The sequence below is a fragment of the Dama dama genome, chromosome X (genome assembly GCF_033118175.1).
Source record: "Dama dama isolate Ldn47 chromosome X, ASM3311817v1, whole genome shotgun sequence".
Classification (NCBI taxonomy): Eukaryota; Metazoa; Chordata; class Mammalia; order Artiodactyla; family Cervidae; genus Dama; species Dama dama.
In genome coordinates this window covers 10,672,364-10,687,400 of record NC_083714.1, presented here as the reverse complement: position 1 = coordinate 10,687,400, position 15,037 = coordinate 10,672,364, and the positions used below count along the sequence as shown (strand labels likewise).

General features: G+C 38.4%; 1 protein-coding gene across 2 annotated transcripts in view; it reads right to left on the bottom strand.

Annotated features, from left to right (window-relative positions):
- The window catches only part of RNF128 (ring finger protein 128), a 101,407-nt gene extending 87,640 nt beyond the window's left edge, over nucleotides 1-13,767 (bottom strand). The window contains exons 1-2 of one of the 2 annotated variants that reach the window (XM_061137124.1): nucleotides 13,247-13,767; nucleotides 13,133-13,168 (exon numbers count right to left, since the gene is read on the bottom strand). In XM_061137124.1, the coding sequence (XP_060993107.1) occupies nucleotides 13,133-13,168; nucleotides 13,247-13,538 (328 nt within the window). In that variant the 5' untranslated portion in view covers nucleotides 13,539-13,767. Of the gene's footprint in view, nucleotides 1-13,132 lie in introns of both variants that reach the window. The other variant, XM_061137123.1, reaches the window with a different exon arrangement.
- Nucleotides 13,768-15,037: the final 1,270 nt, after the last annotated feature.

The following is a 15,037-nucleotide window of genomic DNA, read 5'->3' as shown; positions in this document are numbered from 1 at the left end:
AGATGGGGAGACAGTGGAAACAGTGGCTGACTTTATTTTGGGGGACTCCAAAATCACTGCAGATGGTGACTGCAGCCATGAAATTAAAAGACGTTTACTCCTCGGAAGGAAAGTTATGACCAACCTAGACAGCATATTAAAAAGCAGAGACATTACTTGGTCAACAAAGGTCTGTCTAGTCAAGGCTATGGTTTTTCCAGTGGTCATATATGGATGTGAGAGTTGGACTATAAAGAAAGCTGAGTGCCGAAGAATTGATGCTTTTGAACTGTGATGTTGGAGAAGACTCTTGAGAGTCCCTTGGACTGCAAGGAGATCCAACCAGTCCATCCTAAAGGAGATCAGTCCTGGGTGTTCATTGGAAGGACTGATGCTGAAGCTGAAACTCCAATACTTTGGCCACCTGATGCGAAGAGTTTACTCATTTGAAAAGACCCTGATGCTGGGAAAGATTGAGGGCAGGAGGAGAAGGGGACAACAGAGGATGAGATGGTTGGATGGCATCACCAACTCAACTGACATGGGTTTGGGTGGGCTCCGGGAGTTGGTGATGGACAGGGAGGCCTGGCATGCTGCAGTTTATGGGGTCACAAAGAGTCAGACACAACTGAGTGACTGAACTGAACTGAACTGATTGTATCTGTTGGGCTTCCCTAGTGGCTCAGTGATAAAGAGTTCACCTGCCAATGCAGGAGACATGGGTTCAATCCCTGGGTTGGGAAGATCCCCTGGAGAAAGGAATGGCAACCTACTCCAGTGTTCTTGCCTTGAAAATCCCAAGGACAGAGGAGCCTGGTCAGGCTACAATCCATGGGGTCTCAAGAGTCGGACATGGCTTAGTGACTAAACCACCACCATACCAAAAGGAGAGATCAGGGTAAGTTGTTAGTCAAGAAAGTCTTCTAATAGGACATAAATTTTGGCCAAGATTTTAAAGTGAGAAAGAATTGGATAGGAAAAGAGAGGGAATAAATCAAGAAGTGGAATTACTTCATCATCATCATCCTATTATTACCATCTTTTTGAGTGTCTATGGTAGAATAAGCACCATGCTAAGTGCTTTCTTTACATGTGTTATCTCATTTGATCCTTACAAACATGCTATAAGGTAGCACTGTAGTATACCCACTTTATAGATGAGATGACTAAGATGACAAGACTGGAATTCAGAGAAGTTAAATAACCTGTTCAAGATCACACAGCTAGAAAACAAACAGTAGATCTGATATTCAAATCCAGATCTGTCTCCCTACCAAGCCCATGCCCTAAATCACTATGACATGCCACTGCTTCTCATAGAACCCTTGTTACATTTTCTGAAGGCTGAGAGAGAGCAAGCTATGAAATGTAAAATTTGGGAAGATAGGACCAATAGTTGGTCCTTAGCACATATTTGTTAAATCAATAAGTAAATCCTTGCTTTGTAGATGGAAAAAAAAAAAGACCCCACATTTTATGTCTCTTTCTATTCCCATGTTAGAAAACCCAATTGTCAGCCAGAACTTGCCCTCCCTAGAAGCTTACATCTTAGTCACTGCAGAACTATCCCTAGGCCCAGGTTATGGATATGTAAACAAGGACGAGTGGCACCCAGGGGTTTTATGCCCTAGTGTTTATCTCACCTCTTGTTTCCCAGGGGTGATGGGGGAGGTGTCATGTATAATATGCATCAGGTTAGGGCCCTAGCATTTCTCTTTAGGCCTTCTTTAAGCTTCTCTTGTTCAGACAAAGAGCTGCAGTATTCTGAGGAGAAAGGATGTGTTCTTCGTGAAATGGTCAGAGAAACCATACATCTTCCTTCAGCCAAAATGCAACTTACCCCTCTCTCCATCTGACTTCTGTTCCAAGAATTCTCCACAAAGCCCTCTAGTAAATATGGCCTTTCTGCATATCCTGGCTTTTTGACAAGACTAATTTTCTAAGAACATTTGCCTGTACAGTTGGAATAGTAATATATTTCTAAGAATTAACCACTGTGGCCTCCAATTGCAACTGATCTTTACCATACACAAGTTACTGAGCATTTAGATGCAGTTATATCCTCTATGAGGCTAATAAAAATAATCAGTGGGAAAATTAATTTGACAAATGGTTATTTGGTCCATGTAAGTATTTTTTTAGAGCTAAAATAATGTCAAACATCCTATTTGACTGATTCTCCACTCCTTCTACTCAGCCTCCATCACTGAATTGACTGCTCTGAGGAAAATAACTCAATTCATATTTCCATTTAAAAGCTAAAAATACACACAAGTAAATGTAGGTTGGATTTAATTCAGTTCTGGAATGCAGGGCAACCAGGCATTTAATCATTGCAGTTTTGACATCCTAAGGCCTTGACTAGGTTTCTACCAGTTTTTACTAAAAGCATTAGTCATAACAAACAGATCATTTCCCAGAACATTTAATTTATTAAATGGACCCAAATAATTTTTGTCATGAGCTCACTCTTTATAAGGATTTCATATTTTTACGAAACATCCTCTAGATATCTATGTAACACTGGATGCAAGTCCCAACTTACACCTGATTTAAGACTTTAAAAGTTCCATTTGGAAACTTAAGGCTGGTTAGTTTTACTTTCGGGTCATTCAGCATCTATTACCTTCAGTGTACTCTCCCTCCCCGCCCACACATTAACATTCTCCTCTTTCACTCTTGTAATCTATAGCCACAGCTCTAGGATCCTACTGATCTCAATTCTTTCATATTTTCATCTTTACTGTATTCAGCTCTGCCCTTCTCAACTTTTTCAAGAGTTCCTTCTCTCTTGTGAATAATTCTCTTATGTTTTATATACACTTCCATCCTTTTACACTGGTAAACCAAGTCCTTTATTTGTCTGAGACAGCTTTACCTTCACACTAATGCTTCCTGGTCTCACATTCATATCATCCTTAGTTATTGTCCCAAATGGAAGCTAATTTGTTTTATCTTCATTCTGTGCTCCCCTCTCTATACTGTTCATTACTTTCTTCTTCCACTGCTCTTTCCCTCAAAGTTTCCATTGAGTCTTCCAGATCTCTGGTTCCATGACACATGCTCAACTGGTAAAATTCCCTCATTTCCTCATCACTGAGGGTTATACTAAAATTATGATATTTCCTTATGGTCCCTGACCCATCTTACCCCAGAGGACACCACTTTTCCTTCAGTTACTTTTAATAGAGACAGCTCATCCTTCTGTATCCCACATATTTCAGAGCTATAGGGGGTCTCCTCACTCCCACACGGTTGTTTCCAGACCACTTTCCCCCCACCATCATGAGTAAAACCCATTTCTTGGAAACTCATGTCAGTCAAGAGACTCACGGCACTTGGTTTTACCACCTCCAAGTCCTTCTCTCCCTGTTTGGTCATGGACCTACTTCCTAGTCATTCCCCCATGAACATGAAGACTTTGGCATTTGAATCACAGTCATTCTCTCCACCCTAAGTTCTTCCATCATCCAACAGTCTGGCCTCCTTGTGATTCAACCTCAGGGACATTTGTCTCTATTCCACTGTAGTCACTCCACTGTCATGACCAGACTCTGGACATTATTATCATCCTGATCTGCTCAACTTCTGAAATCTTAACAGAAATATTTCACTTCCTAATTGCCTCCTTGGGTAGCTCTCCCTTTTATGTTCCCACTCCTGATCTTTGAGTTCTTTGCTATCATCTTCTGTAACTTTAACATCCACCCACATTGATAACCTTTCCAACACTATGACCTCATAATTTCTTAACCACTTCAGCTCCAACAATCTCAACACTTCTCTGAATAGTGCTTTTTATAGTCTGCCTTTTACTAGTTGTGTAAATATTGGTTCTCCCTACTACATTTTCTTCCTTGAGGGCAATGATCGTGTTTTGGTACTATTTTGTATGGCACCTTGTGTTATGTATGCTCACCAGAAAAGTATTATTGTGTACTGTTTAAAAGCACAGGTTCTGACGTCAGTATTGCAAACCTTAGTTTTGTAATCTACTAGTTGTTATGACTATGAGGGGAAAGTTAACCAACCTTTCTATGTCTCAGTTTCCATAGATATGAAATGTGAATACTAACACTTTGTACCTTATGGATTTTTGAAATGATTAATTACACTATGTGCAGCACATAGCTAATAGAATATTTACTGTTAACAACTGCCCTCATAAAGGATAACGAAAACCAGTTTTTAATAGGAATTAGGTACAATACTCAATGAAAAGAACTCCAGATATTAGGGATAATGATATGGAGACAATCATTTTTAAAAAACTGAGAGCGAGTGAATTATTAAGCAAATTTTTATTTCCCTCAATTTGCACTTTCCACTAAGGAGATGCCAGAGACCAATTTATTTAACCACATAGTATCACTAAGTATCACTGCATGTAAAGTCATTAGAAAATCACATAATAATATATATTATTAAAATGTAGACACAAATGTGATATATGTCTAAAAATCTAAAACATTAGGTAGAGTACATTGCTCCTTGTATGATGTGATAAGGGATGCTCTGAAATATGATTTCCTCCAATTTTCTGTTCCACAGTTCTGTCAAATGTCCTGATATTATCATCAGAAATCAGGTTTGTTTGTTTAAATCATGTTGTTCCTAGAGACAACTAGTAAAGTTCTCCCTGGGATACTTTATTAAAGTAGCTCTGGCATATCTAATAATTACCTAAATGAGTAGGACATAAGACTTGTGAGTTTAGATGGAAATGGATATAATTTCTTTACATAAAGTCCTTGCTGTCTAGGGAAGGTAAGCTTGAGTGATGGAAGAGAACTAGCTAGGGTAAGAGGACTTAGGAACCAAGGACTGCTGAAAATGGAGAGGTAATTTAAGAGGGACTGTTCAATTGTATGCAATGCCATTCAGGCATTTCTCCATCTAGTTTAGGAGAAAGAGGACAGGAGTTAAGCAGAGAATATATCAATAAACAAAAAGCACATGTTTAGACTTACAAAACATTCCTTGATTAAAAAATATATTCCTAGACTTTAAAATGGAGAAAGGGGAGATAAAATGTCCTTTAAATAGCTCATAGTGAATTTACTCATTTTTTTTCTTGAACCAGCATTCAGAGGTACTGTATCTTTAACTCACTTATAAAAATATAAACTTATGCAGTTGTCTATATGTCTATATGCATATGTCTATATGGTGGGAGGTAGGGATGGGGAGAGAAAAAGAGAGACAGACACTTGGGAATTTATGTGAGAATATGAGAGAGAGGTACTAAAATCCTGTTATTGTAAGCCAGGTTATAGTAAGGCTTATGATATTTTCAGAGTTTTGTGAATTCCAAGCATAACCATGGTATTTTCCAGGCCTAACATATTATATACTTGCTGGTACATCTCATGATCATGCTAGTTTTAAAATAACTTTGTGTCATTCTTTATTTAACTTGTGGTACAATGTGACTGGGCTTCCCAGGTGGCACTTGTGGTAAAGAACCCATCTGCCACTGCAAGAGTTGCAAGAGATGGAGGTTCAATCCCTGGGTCAGGAAGATCCTCTGGAGGAGGGCATGACAACCCGCTTCAGTATTCTTGCCTGGAGAATCCCATGGACAGAGAAGCCTGGTGGGCTATGGTCAATAGGGTCACAGAGTTGGACACAACTGAAGTGACTTAGCATGCATGCACAATGTAACTGTCAAATATTTTGGTTATAAACCTGTCTTAAGATTTTTCTATTTTACATCTGTCTCTATATTTATTATTCTTTACTATTTTCTATGGCACTTCATCTTGTTTTAATAGACACTTTTTCTAATTTGTCAAGATATTTTTAAATTTCACTTGTGTCTTACAATTTGACACTCAACTGGAAGTCATATGTATAAGCAACAAAAATGTTTTCAATCCTTTTATCAAGGGCACCTGGGAATTCCCTGGAAGTCCAGAGGTTAGGGCTTGGCACTTTCACTGCTGAAGGTGCTGGTGGGATCCCTGGTTGGGGAACTAAGACCCCTCAACCTGTGTGGTGCAGTCAAAAAAAAGGCACCAATACAGTGATATCTAAAAAAAAGAAAAGAGAAATAAAACTGTCCCTTTTACCTATTGTTCCCATAAATATATGCTTATACATATGTATTTATATTATAGCTTGCCAGTAAGGATAACAAGATTCAAAAGCCTTACTAAAGTCTTGAAACTTGATAAAGAGTGTCTCCCAGAAACTTCTCTCAAACAACACACTTATTGGTGGAACAGTGGGAGCATTTCTGTAGTAAAGTCAGGAACAAGTCAAAGGGGTACATTTTACCACCAGTGGAACCCTAGACAGTAGAATAGGACCACTGGAAAGAATGAAGAGGTACTATTAGTATAAAAGACAAAACTGTAGAGAAAATGGTCATTTATCCTGAAAATTCAAGAACAAATTATTAAAATAGTTTAACAAAGTGATCAGATATAAGAGCAACATCAAATAGTGATGCAAGGTCAATGTCATTAGCTTCCTTAGGTATCAGCATTAATTATGTTCATTGGAGTACTGTCTATAAAAAAGCAAAGTTGAAAACAACCTAATTGTTCATTAATGAGGAGTGGTTGAATAAGTTATGAGTGTGCTTGCACTATGAAACATTATGCAGTAGTTAAAAATGGATACAATCTAAATATGAATTTATTAACATGGAGATAACTCCAGTTCCTACTGTTGAGTGACAAAAGCAAGTTGCAGAATAACTTCATTAATGTGAAAAATAAAAGATAGATTGATTTTGTATTTTCTATTGGTATACATATGCAATAATTTATACAAAAAGCCTGAAAGGTTACCTAATGAATGAATAGCAATGGTTATCTTTTGGGACAGGCCTGAGATTGCAGGCAATGGTCAAGGGGAACTTTATATTTTGTGTTTTGTTTTTTTAAAAGAGGAAGTATTACCTGCATAGGGAAAAATAAAAACAATTTTAGAGCGAAATAGTTTGCTGAATTCACCTAAACTTCATTTGAACTTGTCCATCTTTTCATATATAACAGGGAATTGCTTTTTAGTTTCTTAACCTTTCATTCATTTAACAACTAGTGAAGACTATGCACTATGCTCTGTACAATGAGTGACATGTTCTCTGCCATCCTGGAACGTACAATCAAGTGGGAGAGATGCATAATAAGCAAATGAGACAGTCATTACACTTTATAAGAGATTTCAACAGAAATGAGCACCGAGTTTTGATTGAAATTAATGTGGTCAGAGGAGATTTCTGTGAATAAGAGACATTTAAACTGGGATTCAGAGTATTGGATACAGTATATCATGTATTGTAGTGATGATGGTGATGAGGAGAAAAACAAGCCCAAAGGGCCTCTCAGAAAAAGCTTCGTGGGTTGGTGAAAATATCTGAGGGTCAGAGTGGTTAGGCTTTAGGCAGGATGGGTGGCAGTGTTAAGTTGGGAAGGCAGGCAAAGGCCAGATCATACAAGTCTTTTCAGGCATGGTAAAGTTTAGATTTTATTTGAAGAATAATGATAAGTCACTGGGGGCGGGGGTTGGTTTTGAGAAGAGAAGCAATGTGATCTGACCTCTATTTTTAGAAGATCGTTCCAGCTGCCATGTCGAGAAAGTAGTGACACAGTTGTATTTTTGGAGGCAGCATTATATGAAAACATGAAAGAGAAATGACTTCAGTAGAGGGGACAGCAAGTGCAAAAGCTAGCTCTTTTGGTTTAGAAACAAGAAAGACAGGAGTGGTGGAGGCATAGTAATGTGGGGGAGAGGGGTGTGGAATCAGGTCTCATCACCCAGGGTCTTGTAGGACCTGCATGAAGCCTGGGTTTTATTCTAATTTGGACTGAATTCCATTTTCCACAGGATCACTCTGACTGCTGGGTGGAAGACAAGACTCTGTAGGGGGGTGAGAGTAGAAGGGAGAGCTGCTGGGAGGTTATTGCCATGCTCCAGGTCCCCAGTGGCTTAGCTGGTAAAGAGCCCACCTGCCAAGGCAGGAGACATAAGACACATGGGTTTGATCCCTGAGTCGGGAAGATCCCCTGGAGGAAGGCATGGCAACCCACTCCAGTATTCTTGCCTGGAGAATCCCATGGACAGAGGAGCCTGGCAGGTTATGGTCTATAGGGGCGCAAAGAGTTGGACATGACTGAAGCAACTGAGCACGCATGCAGGTGAGGCATCATATTGGCCTGTGCTTGGGTTGAAGCAGCAGAGGTGGGGAAAGGGACGGATTTCAGGAATGCTTGGGGATTGAATCAACAGGACTTGATGCTTAATGAGATGTGGGAGTGTAAAGAACAGGGTGCTTTCAAGCACTTTCAGGCTCAAGGCGGGGAATGTTTTATTGGGACTGAGGGCCTGAAAGGGGTGATTCATGGCCAGGTGAGGACATGGAAACGTGTCTGAATGTACTCTAAGCGCCATGGGAAGCTACTGAAGGGTTTTAAACAAGGTGTGGTCTGGTTTTATTCTCAAAAGCCACTTTGGCTTCAGAGTGGGTAGTAGGCTTAGAGGGGGACAAGAGAGGCAGGGAGATGAGTTAGGAAGTTATTGCAGAGGTCTGAGGATGAAGTCTTGGAGATGGTGCCAGGCAGATTTGAGATTCATTTGAAGTGGAACTGATTAGTTTTCTTGAATTAAACACACACACACACACACACACACACACACACATATATGAGCTTACATATAGAAGTGAAAGTCAGTCGCACAGTCGTGTCTGACTCTTTGTGATCCCATGGACTGTAGCCTGCCTGGCTCCACTGTCCATGAAAGTCTCCAGGCAAGAGTACCGGAGTGGGTTGCCATTTCCTTCTCCAGGGGATCTTCCTGACCTGGGGATCAAACCCCGGTCTCCTACATTGCAGGCAGATTCTTTACCAACAGAGCCATTAGGGAAGCCCATGTGTGTGTGTGTGTGTGTGTGTGTGTGTGTGTGTGTGAAGTTTTTATCATTTTCTCATTTCATTTATATCCTATATTTTTATTTACCCCCTCATTTCTAGGAAAACATTTTTCTAAAACATGTGAGTTTGCTGTTCTGTTGAAACTCTTCCTTCCATGCACATAACTGCTTGGGAATTCGTGCGTTTGGGGGATGCTGAAAGACTATAGACATCACCCTGTAATCCACTTCGTTGAACATAGTCAAATAGATAAAGAACCATTTTATCCCTCTCAAATTACTGACTTTGCTGAAATAAACTACAATACATTCAAATCTAATTGCTTCTTAGGGCAATTAACCTATTAATAGCATGTTTAACTTTCAAAAAAACCTGTTCGGTCAGAAAGCCAATACTTAACATATTCATTCAGAATTAATTCATTCATTCTGCATTAATAACTGAGGAGTCCTGCCTTTTCTTGCACATCTGGGACAACTGGATAGATAGATGTCTCCAAAATATTTGGAAAGGGTTGTTAAGAGGTTACATAATTACTTAAGGATACCATAAACATATCTTTCTATTTCCAGTCGCATCAAAATGCAAATCCAAATACACTGCAAACTGGGAAACTTAGAATTAAAGCTTTACTGGGCTATACACCATTCTTCCTCAGTGAGAGCACGTCTCAGACTGAAGTCGTCCCCATCAGAAAAAGGATTCTGCTAGTAGGGGGGCTATGAATGCATTGGGCCCAGGAGTAAAGACATTCTGTATCCATATCATGAAACCCTGAGAGGTAAGGAGTGCAGAAGCATCTCTTGGGCTTCTTGGGGACCTTGAAGGCAGGGTATAGAGGGGTGAGGAAGCACTGATACATCAAATGGGGGGAGATCATGTATTTGCACAACAGTAAAGACATAGACATAGTGTATTGTTGATAAGAAAGAGACAAGCAGCCCCTGATATCTGGGACCTGGCTTGGTACTAACAATCAGGACTTGGTGTTTTCTTATTGAACATTAATAATTTCACAGAGCATCAATAGTAGAGAAAGTCATTCTGTACCCATGATGGATCAAGACAAAGACAAGACCATTCTGTAATTATGTCTGAATCCAGTCAAAATATGAACAGCATCCAAGGCACAAAAATGACCAAACATCTCCCATCCTAACAAACATGAGTGACGACTACTTTTTTACCAATTATCTGCCAGTTCAGGTTAGTCTTCCCCACTTACAAATAAGATTTATTTAGAAATCCAGTCACAGAATTACCCCCTACTTTCTGACAGCATCCAAATCCAGAAAAATGCCAGCTAGAGTGACCTACTCAGCTTGGTTTTCCCAAGAATTTCCTGGCTTTAGCACTGCAAGACCCACAATCCAGGGAATTCCTGTCTCAGGCAAACTGGGATGTCTGGTCAAAGGCCTGTTTCCTTAAATCCTCCCTCAAGTCATCTGAAGCAAGCCCAAATCCTAGAAATCCTTTCTAAAGCCCTCTTACTGAGATACCGCACTGTTTTTGATGGTATGCATTCCCCCTTTGCTGCAATAAGTAATAAATCCAACTTTTAAAGCTACAGTTCTGTTCCTAGCAGCCTTTGGTTGGAGGGTGTTGACATCAATAAGACATAAGGAGGCACAGCATTGTGGAAAGGCTAGGGAGGCCTAGCATGGAAAATGAGACTGAAGGAATGAAGAGGTAGTGGGAACCAAGGAAGTGAAAGGGTGCTACCACCCTGAGGGGGCTAGAGTGTGGTTTTCTGAAAAGGTGGTTTTCAGGGGTGATAAAAGATAAGGTGATGGAAGGTAAAGCCTAGAGCTTTTGTAGGAGGAGCAAGAGTTGTTCCCCCATGCTCTGTGCCTGAAAAAACATACACACACTAATGAAGGATAGCAAAAACAAACACAATTTTGGCTTATGTTGTATAATAATGACTCAGTCTTTAATGGTCTAGGGGTTGATCATTGAGTTTTCATATCCACACTTACTTCCTATGTTTGTTGTTTGTCAACTGCATTATATAATAGTTTCTATCTAAGAGAAATTTCTAGGAAGGAAGAACTCTAATGACACACTAGCTGACAGGTCTTATAACTGCATAACACTAAACTTACAATTTTAATTCTTTGGGGTTGAGATCATTCAGTGTTAAAGATCATCATTCATTAGTTAAAATAAAGACCCTAAAACAGTGCCTGACATATATTAAATGGCAATAAATATTAACTATCACAATTACTGTGATAATGCTATCTTTTCCCGTGTGCTTATTTTAAAACAGGAGCAATGCTGTAGTTTTAACAAAGGTTTTTGACCACATAGCCTTGATTATATTGGTATTATATATTCAATAATAAATGTAATTGCTTTGTTTCTTAACCTGTACTCAGAGACATATACTCAGATGACTGTGCGTGCCTTTTGGAGACACTTACTGTTTTGGCAATCTTTTAAATTCAATAGCTGGGCACCTACTTTTCAGTAGTTGGCCCTTCATGTTGCAAAGCAAGTTTTGAAAACATGACTACTGTTTAGTCTGATACTGTTTATACTTTTAGAAAACCAGAGGATTTAGAAAACAGAAACAGTCTCACAGACATCGAAAACAAACTTATGGTTACCAAAGGGGAAAGGTGGGGAAGAAAGATAAATTAGGAATTTGGGGAATAACATATACACACTACTATATATAAAATTGATAACCAATGAGGACCTACTATATATACACATATATATGAGTGTGTGTGTGTGTGTGTGTGTATATATATATATATATATATATATATATATAACTGAATCACTTTGCTGTACACATGGAAACTAATACAACATTGTAAATCAACTATACTTCAGTTAAAAAAATTATGCTAAATAAAACAGGGGAGTAAACAGCAGAATGTGATTGTCCACGTAAAAGGAAACCTTGAATACTCCAGAGTCTCTAATTTGAAACAGAGCACATAGGTTCCTTAGAAGAGGTTTAACTCCTAATTTTCAACAGAAAGCTGCTTCATTTTATTTTTACAAGAATAAAAGTCATCTGTAAAAATATAGGAACACAGGGAATGCTTATGGAGTACTCTTAACTTCAGAAGAAAAAAAAGGTGAATACTTGGGTTCTGGTGATGTCCAGCATATGTTATAAAAGGTAGCAAGTAGAGTTTTGTACATTTACAACAATTTTGTACTGCTAAAGACCATGTTACCTGGTTTTTCAATACCCAGAGAAACAAGCAGCTTGGTTTTCAAACATTAGTACCAAATTGCCATATTGTATGTATACAACCTGGATGTTTCAATCATTCTACTAAACACAAATTTGATTTTTTTCTTACAATTCTGAAATCTGGTTGATTTAATTTACATTAATTTTCTCAAACACCAAATTTGGTGGTGAGAATACTAATTATCCTGATATTGCATTCAACCAGATCTTACCCTGTTTGAAATTATTTTTTTCCTTTGGCCAAGTCTGGGGTCGAAAATACCTATATCCACCTAAAGTACAGAAGACTTGTTTCAGAAGTCTACTTCTTCACTTGTTTAAAACCATTTATTTCAAAACTGGCATTTTAAAAAAAATAAACAAAATAAAAACAGTAATTCTAAGAGGTAAATTCCTTTACAAAGTTAATACATTAGATAATTATATTTACTTGAGTCATAAGTAAACATTTTTAAGGGAAATCTTTACTTTGGGTGTGACTTACAGTGATATCCAATTTCAGCCATACCATTTTAAATGTATAATGTTTCTTACAGAGTAGTTTTATATGTATTAGTCCCACAAATATTAAAATCTCACATGCATATAGCAGATAGTTGAATTCTCATTTCTGTAAACATTTTGAACACTTAAAACATGCTACTGTTTGATAATAATAATGAATCAGTTTTGCAGTTACTGCATACTTGAATACATACAACCCTGAATCAAAATGAAAAGTACAAAGAATGAAATTAAAACATTTATACTTTCTTTAATGTTTACAGATAAAGGCACATTTATTAAAAAGCTATTATATAATACTCACTGAGAAAACTAATAGAGCTAAGACTATCATGAAGGAAAACAGGAATCACTTCCTGAATTGCTTTTGTTCTTGAAACAAATTAATTCCAAATATTAATAGTAACGTAACTCAGAGTAGTGCCGGGCAAAAAAAAATTTAAATACACTTGTTTAACAGTCTCATTGCCAGATCCTAGAGCCATTCTAGATAGAAATACCATTTTAAGATAAACAAAGACATCAACACTATTTGGGAATCAGTTCTTACCGAAATTTGCCATCTGTATCGTCTGGTTGCCAGTCTCTGGAAGATTGTAAATCACAACAGCATCAGCATTTCTTCTGCCCGCTGTTTGAATTTTTTCTGAAAATGTACAATTACCTCTTTCTATCAGAGCAATCCAGGGCTTCTTAGTATAGGTAAACTCAGTGTTGTAGTCACAAGCTTGGTAGTTATTGTTCTTAGGGATTCCTACCACCCCCATAGCATTAGCCACTGGTGAGGCTAAGCCATAAACACCACATTCGCACGTCTCTACTGAAGTGTAGTTGCTGGTTTCATTGTAGTAAGTCACAGTCACATAGGCATTAATTGAAAAAGGTGCTGTGATTTTAAATAAAAAGGTAAAAATTACCAGCAGCTGAAAACAACTGGACTTAGTCTCCTGGTTCATTGTTCATTCGAGCATAAAATTTAAAATGTCTGCTGATTTTTCCAACTGTCACCATTTGTCCATGCAGGTCCCTGCTAAGCAGAAGTTTGAAATTTCAGTTGCAAGTAGGTAACTGATCTCACCTCTAGCAATGTAAGCTCTGAATACATCAGCTCTATTTCACTTTACTTAGCTATATTCCCCTTTGCCTGTCCCTCCTCCAACTGTACACGCATATAACCCTTAATCAGGACTGCCTTAGTGATAAATAACACCATCAACTTTATTCTACATGTCAACTTATCAGGATTGGATGACTTCCTGCATTGACATTTTTTTCCTTATTGTTCCAGCTAATGAACTTTCATAAACATGGAGTGGATTAGAATGAGGAACTGGACTCTTGGGACTCCCACGTGACAAAACGAAAAGTCCCCTCTCTCAGATTATCTAAAACACCAAACTGGTTTTCCAAGCCCTGCTGAAATATGCTATCAACCAGTTCAGCCGGAAGTAAGTTATTATCGGTCATTTTAATTGCTATGGCATTGGTGGAATTGATTTTGCAGCCTTTTTTGGTCTTATTTCTTTGTGGAATTTTTCTTAACAATCTCCCCAAGGAATATCTTCTGCTACCTTGTTTATTCATTGAAAGGGAAACATATTCCAGTCACTACAGATCATTTGAAGTACAATAACTTGCCAGTGGTGGGCACTCAAATATTTCTCAACTGATTGATACCTATGATGTGATGCATTCTATTAATTTTTATGTCCCATGTCTTATACTCTAACAAAAGATTATTCAAGGTTTATCTCCTAACATTTAGAATTAAAAAAAAATTATTGGAGTGTAGTTGCTTTACAATATTGTGTTAGTTTCTGTTGTAGAGCACAATCAGTCAGCTTTATGTATACATATACCCCCTCTTTTTTGGATTTCCTTCCCATTTAGGTCACCACAGAGCACTGAGTAGAGTTCCCTGCGCTAAAAGTAGGTTCTCATTAGTTATCTATTTTTTACACTTTGTTTAGCTGTTAAGTCATGTTTGACTCTTTTGTGACCCCATGGACTGTAGGCCCCCAGGTTCCTCTGTCCGTGGGATTTCCCAGGCAAGAATATTGGAGTGGGTTGCCATTTCCTTCTCCAGGGGATCTTCCCAATGCAACCTGCATGTCCTGCATTGGCAGACAGATTCTTTACCACTGTAAGCTGTTTTTAATCAAGAGTACACTGGACACTAGCAGCAGTTGGGTATACATTGGTACGTTGCTGGGAAAGGTAGATTGCAATGTGTGCCAAGGGCTGGTGAAGGAGTAGATGAATGGACAACAAGACAGAGATATCAGGAGTCTGATTGGGCCAAGAGTCAAAAAAACAGACAAATAGGTCTCAGACTGACAGAGAAGTAGAAAGACACCAGGTCAAAAGGAAGGCAGAAACAATGGTAGTCTGAAGTCCAAGGAAAATAGTCTGGAATAAGGAATACCATTAGAGTCAATGGGACAGGACAACAGAA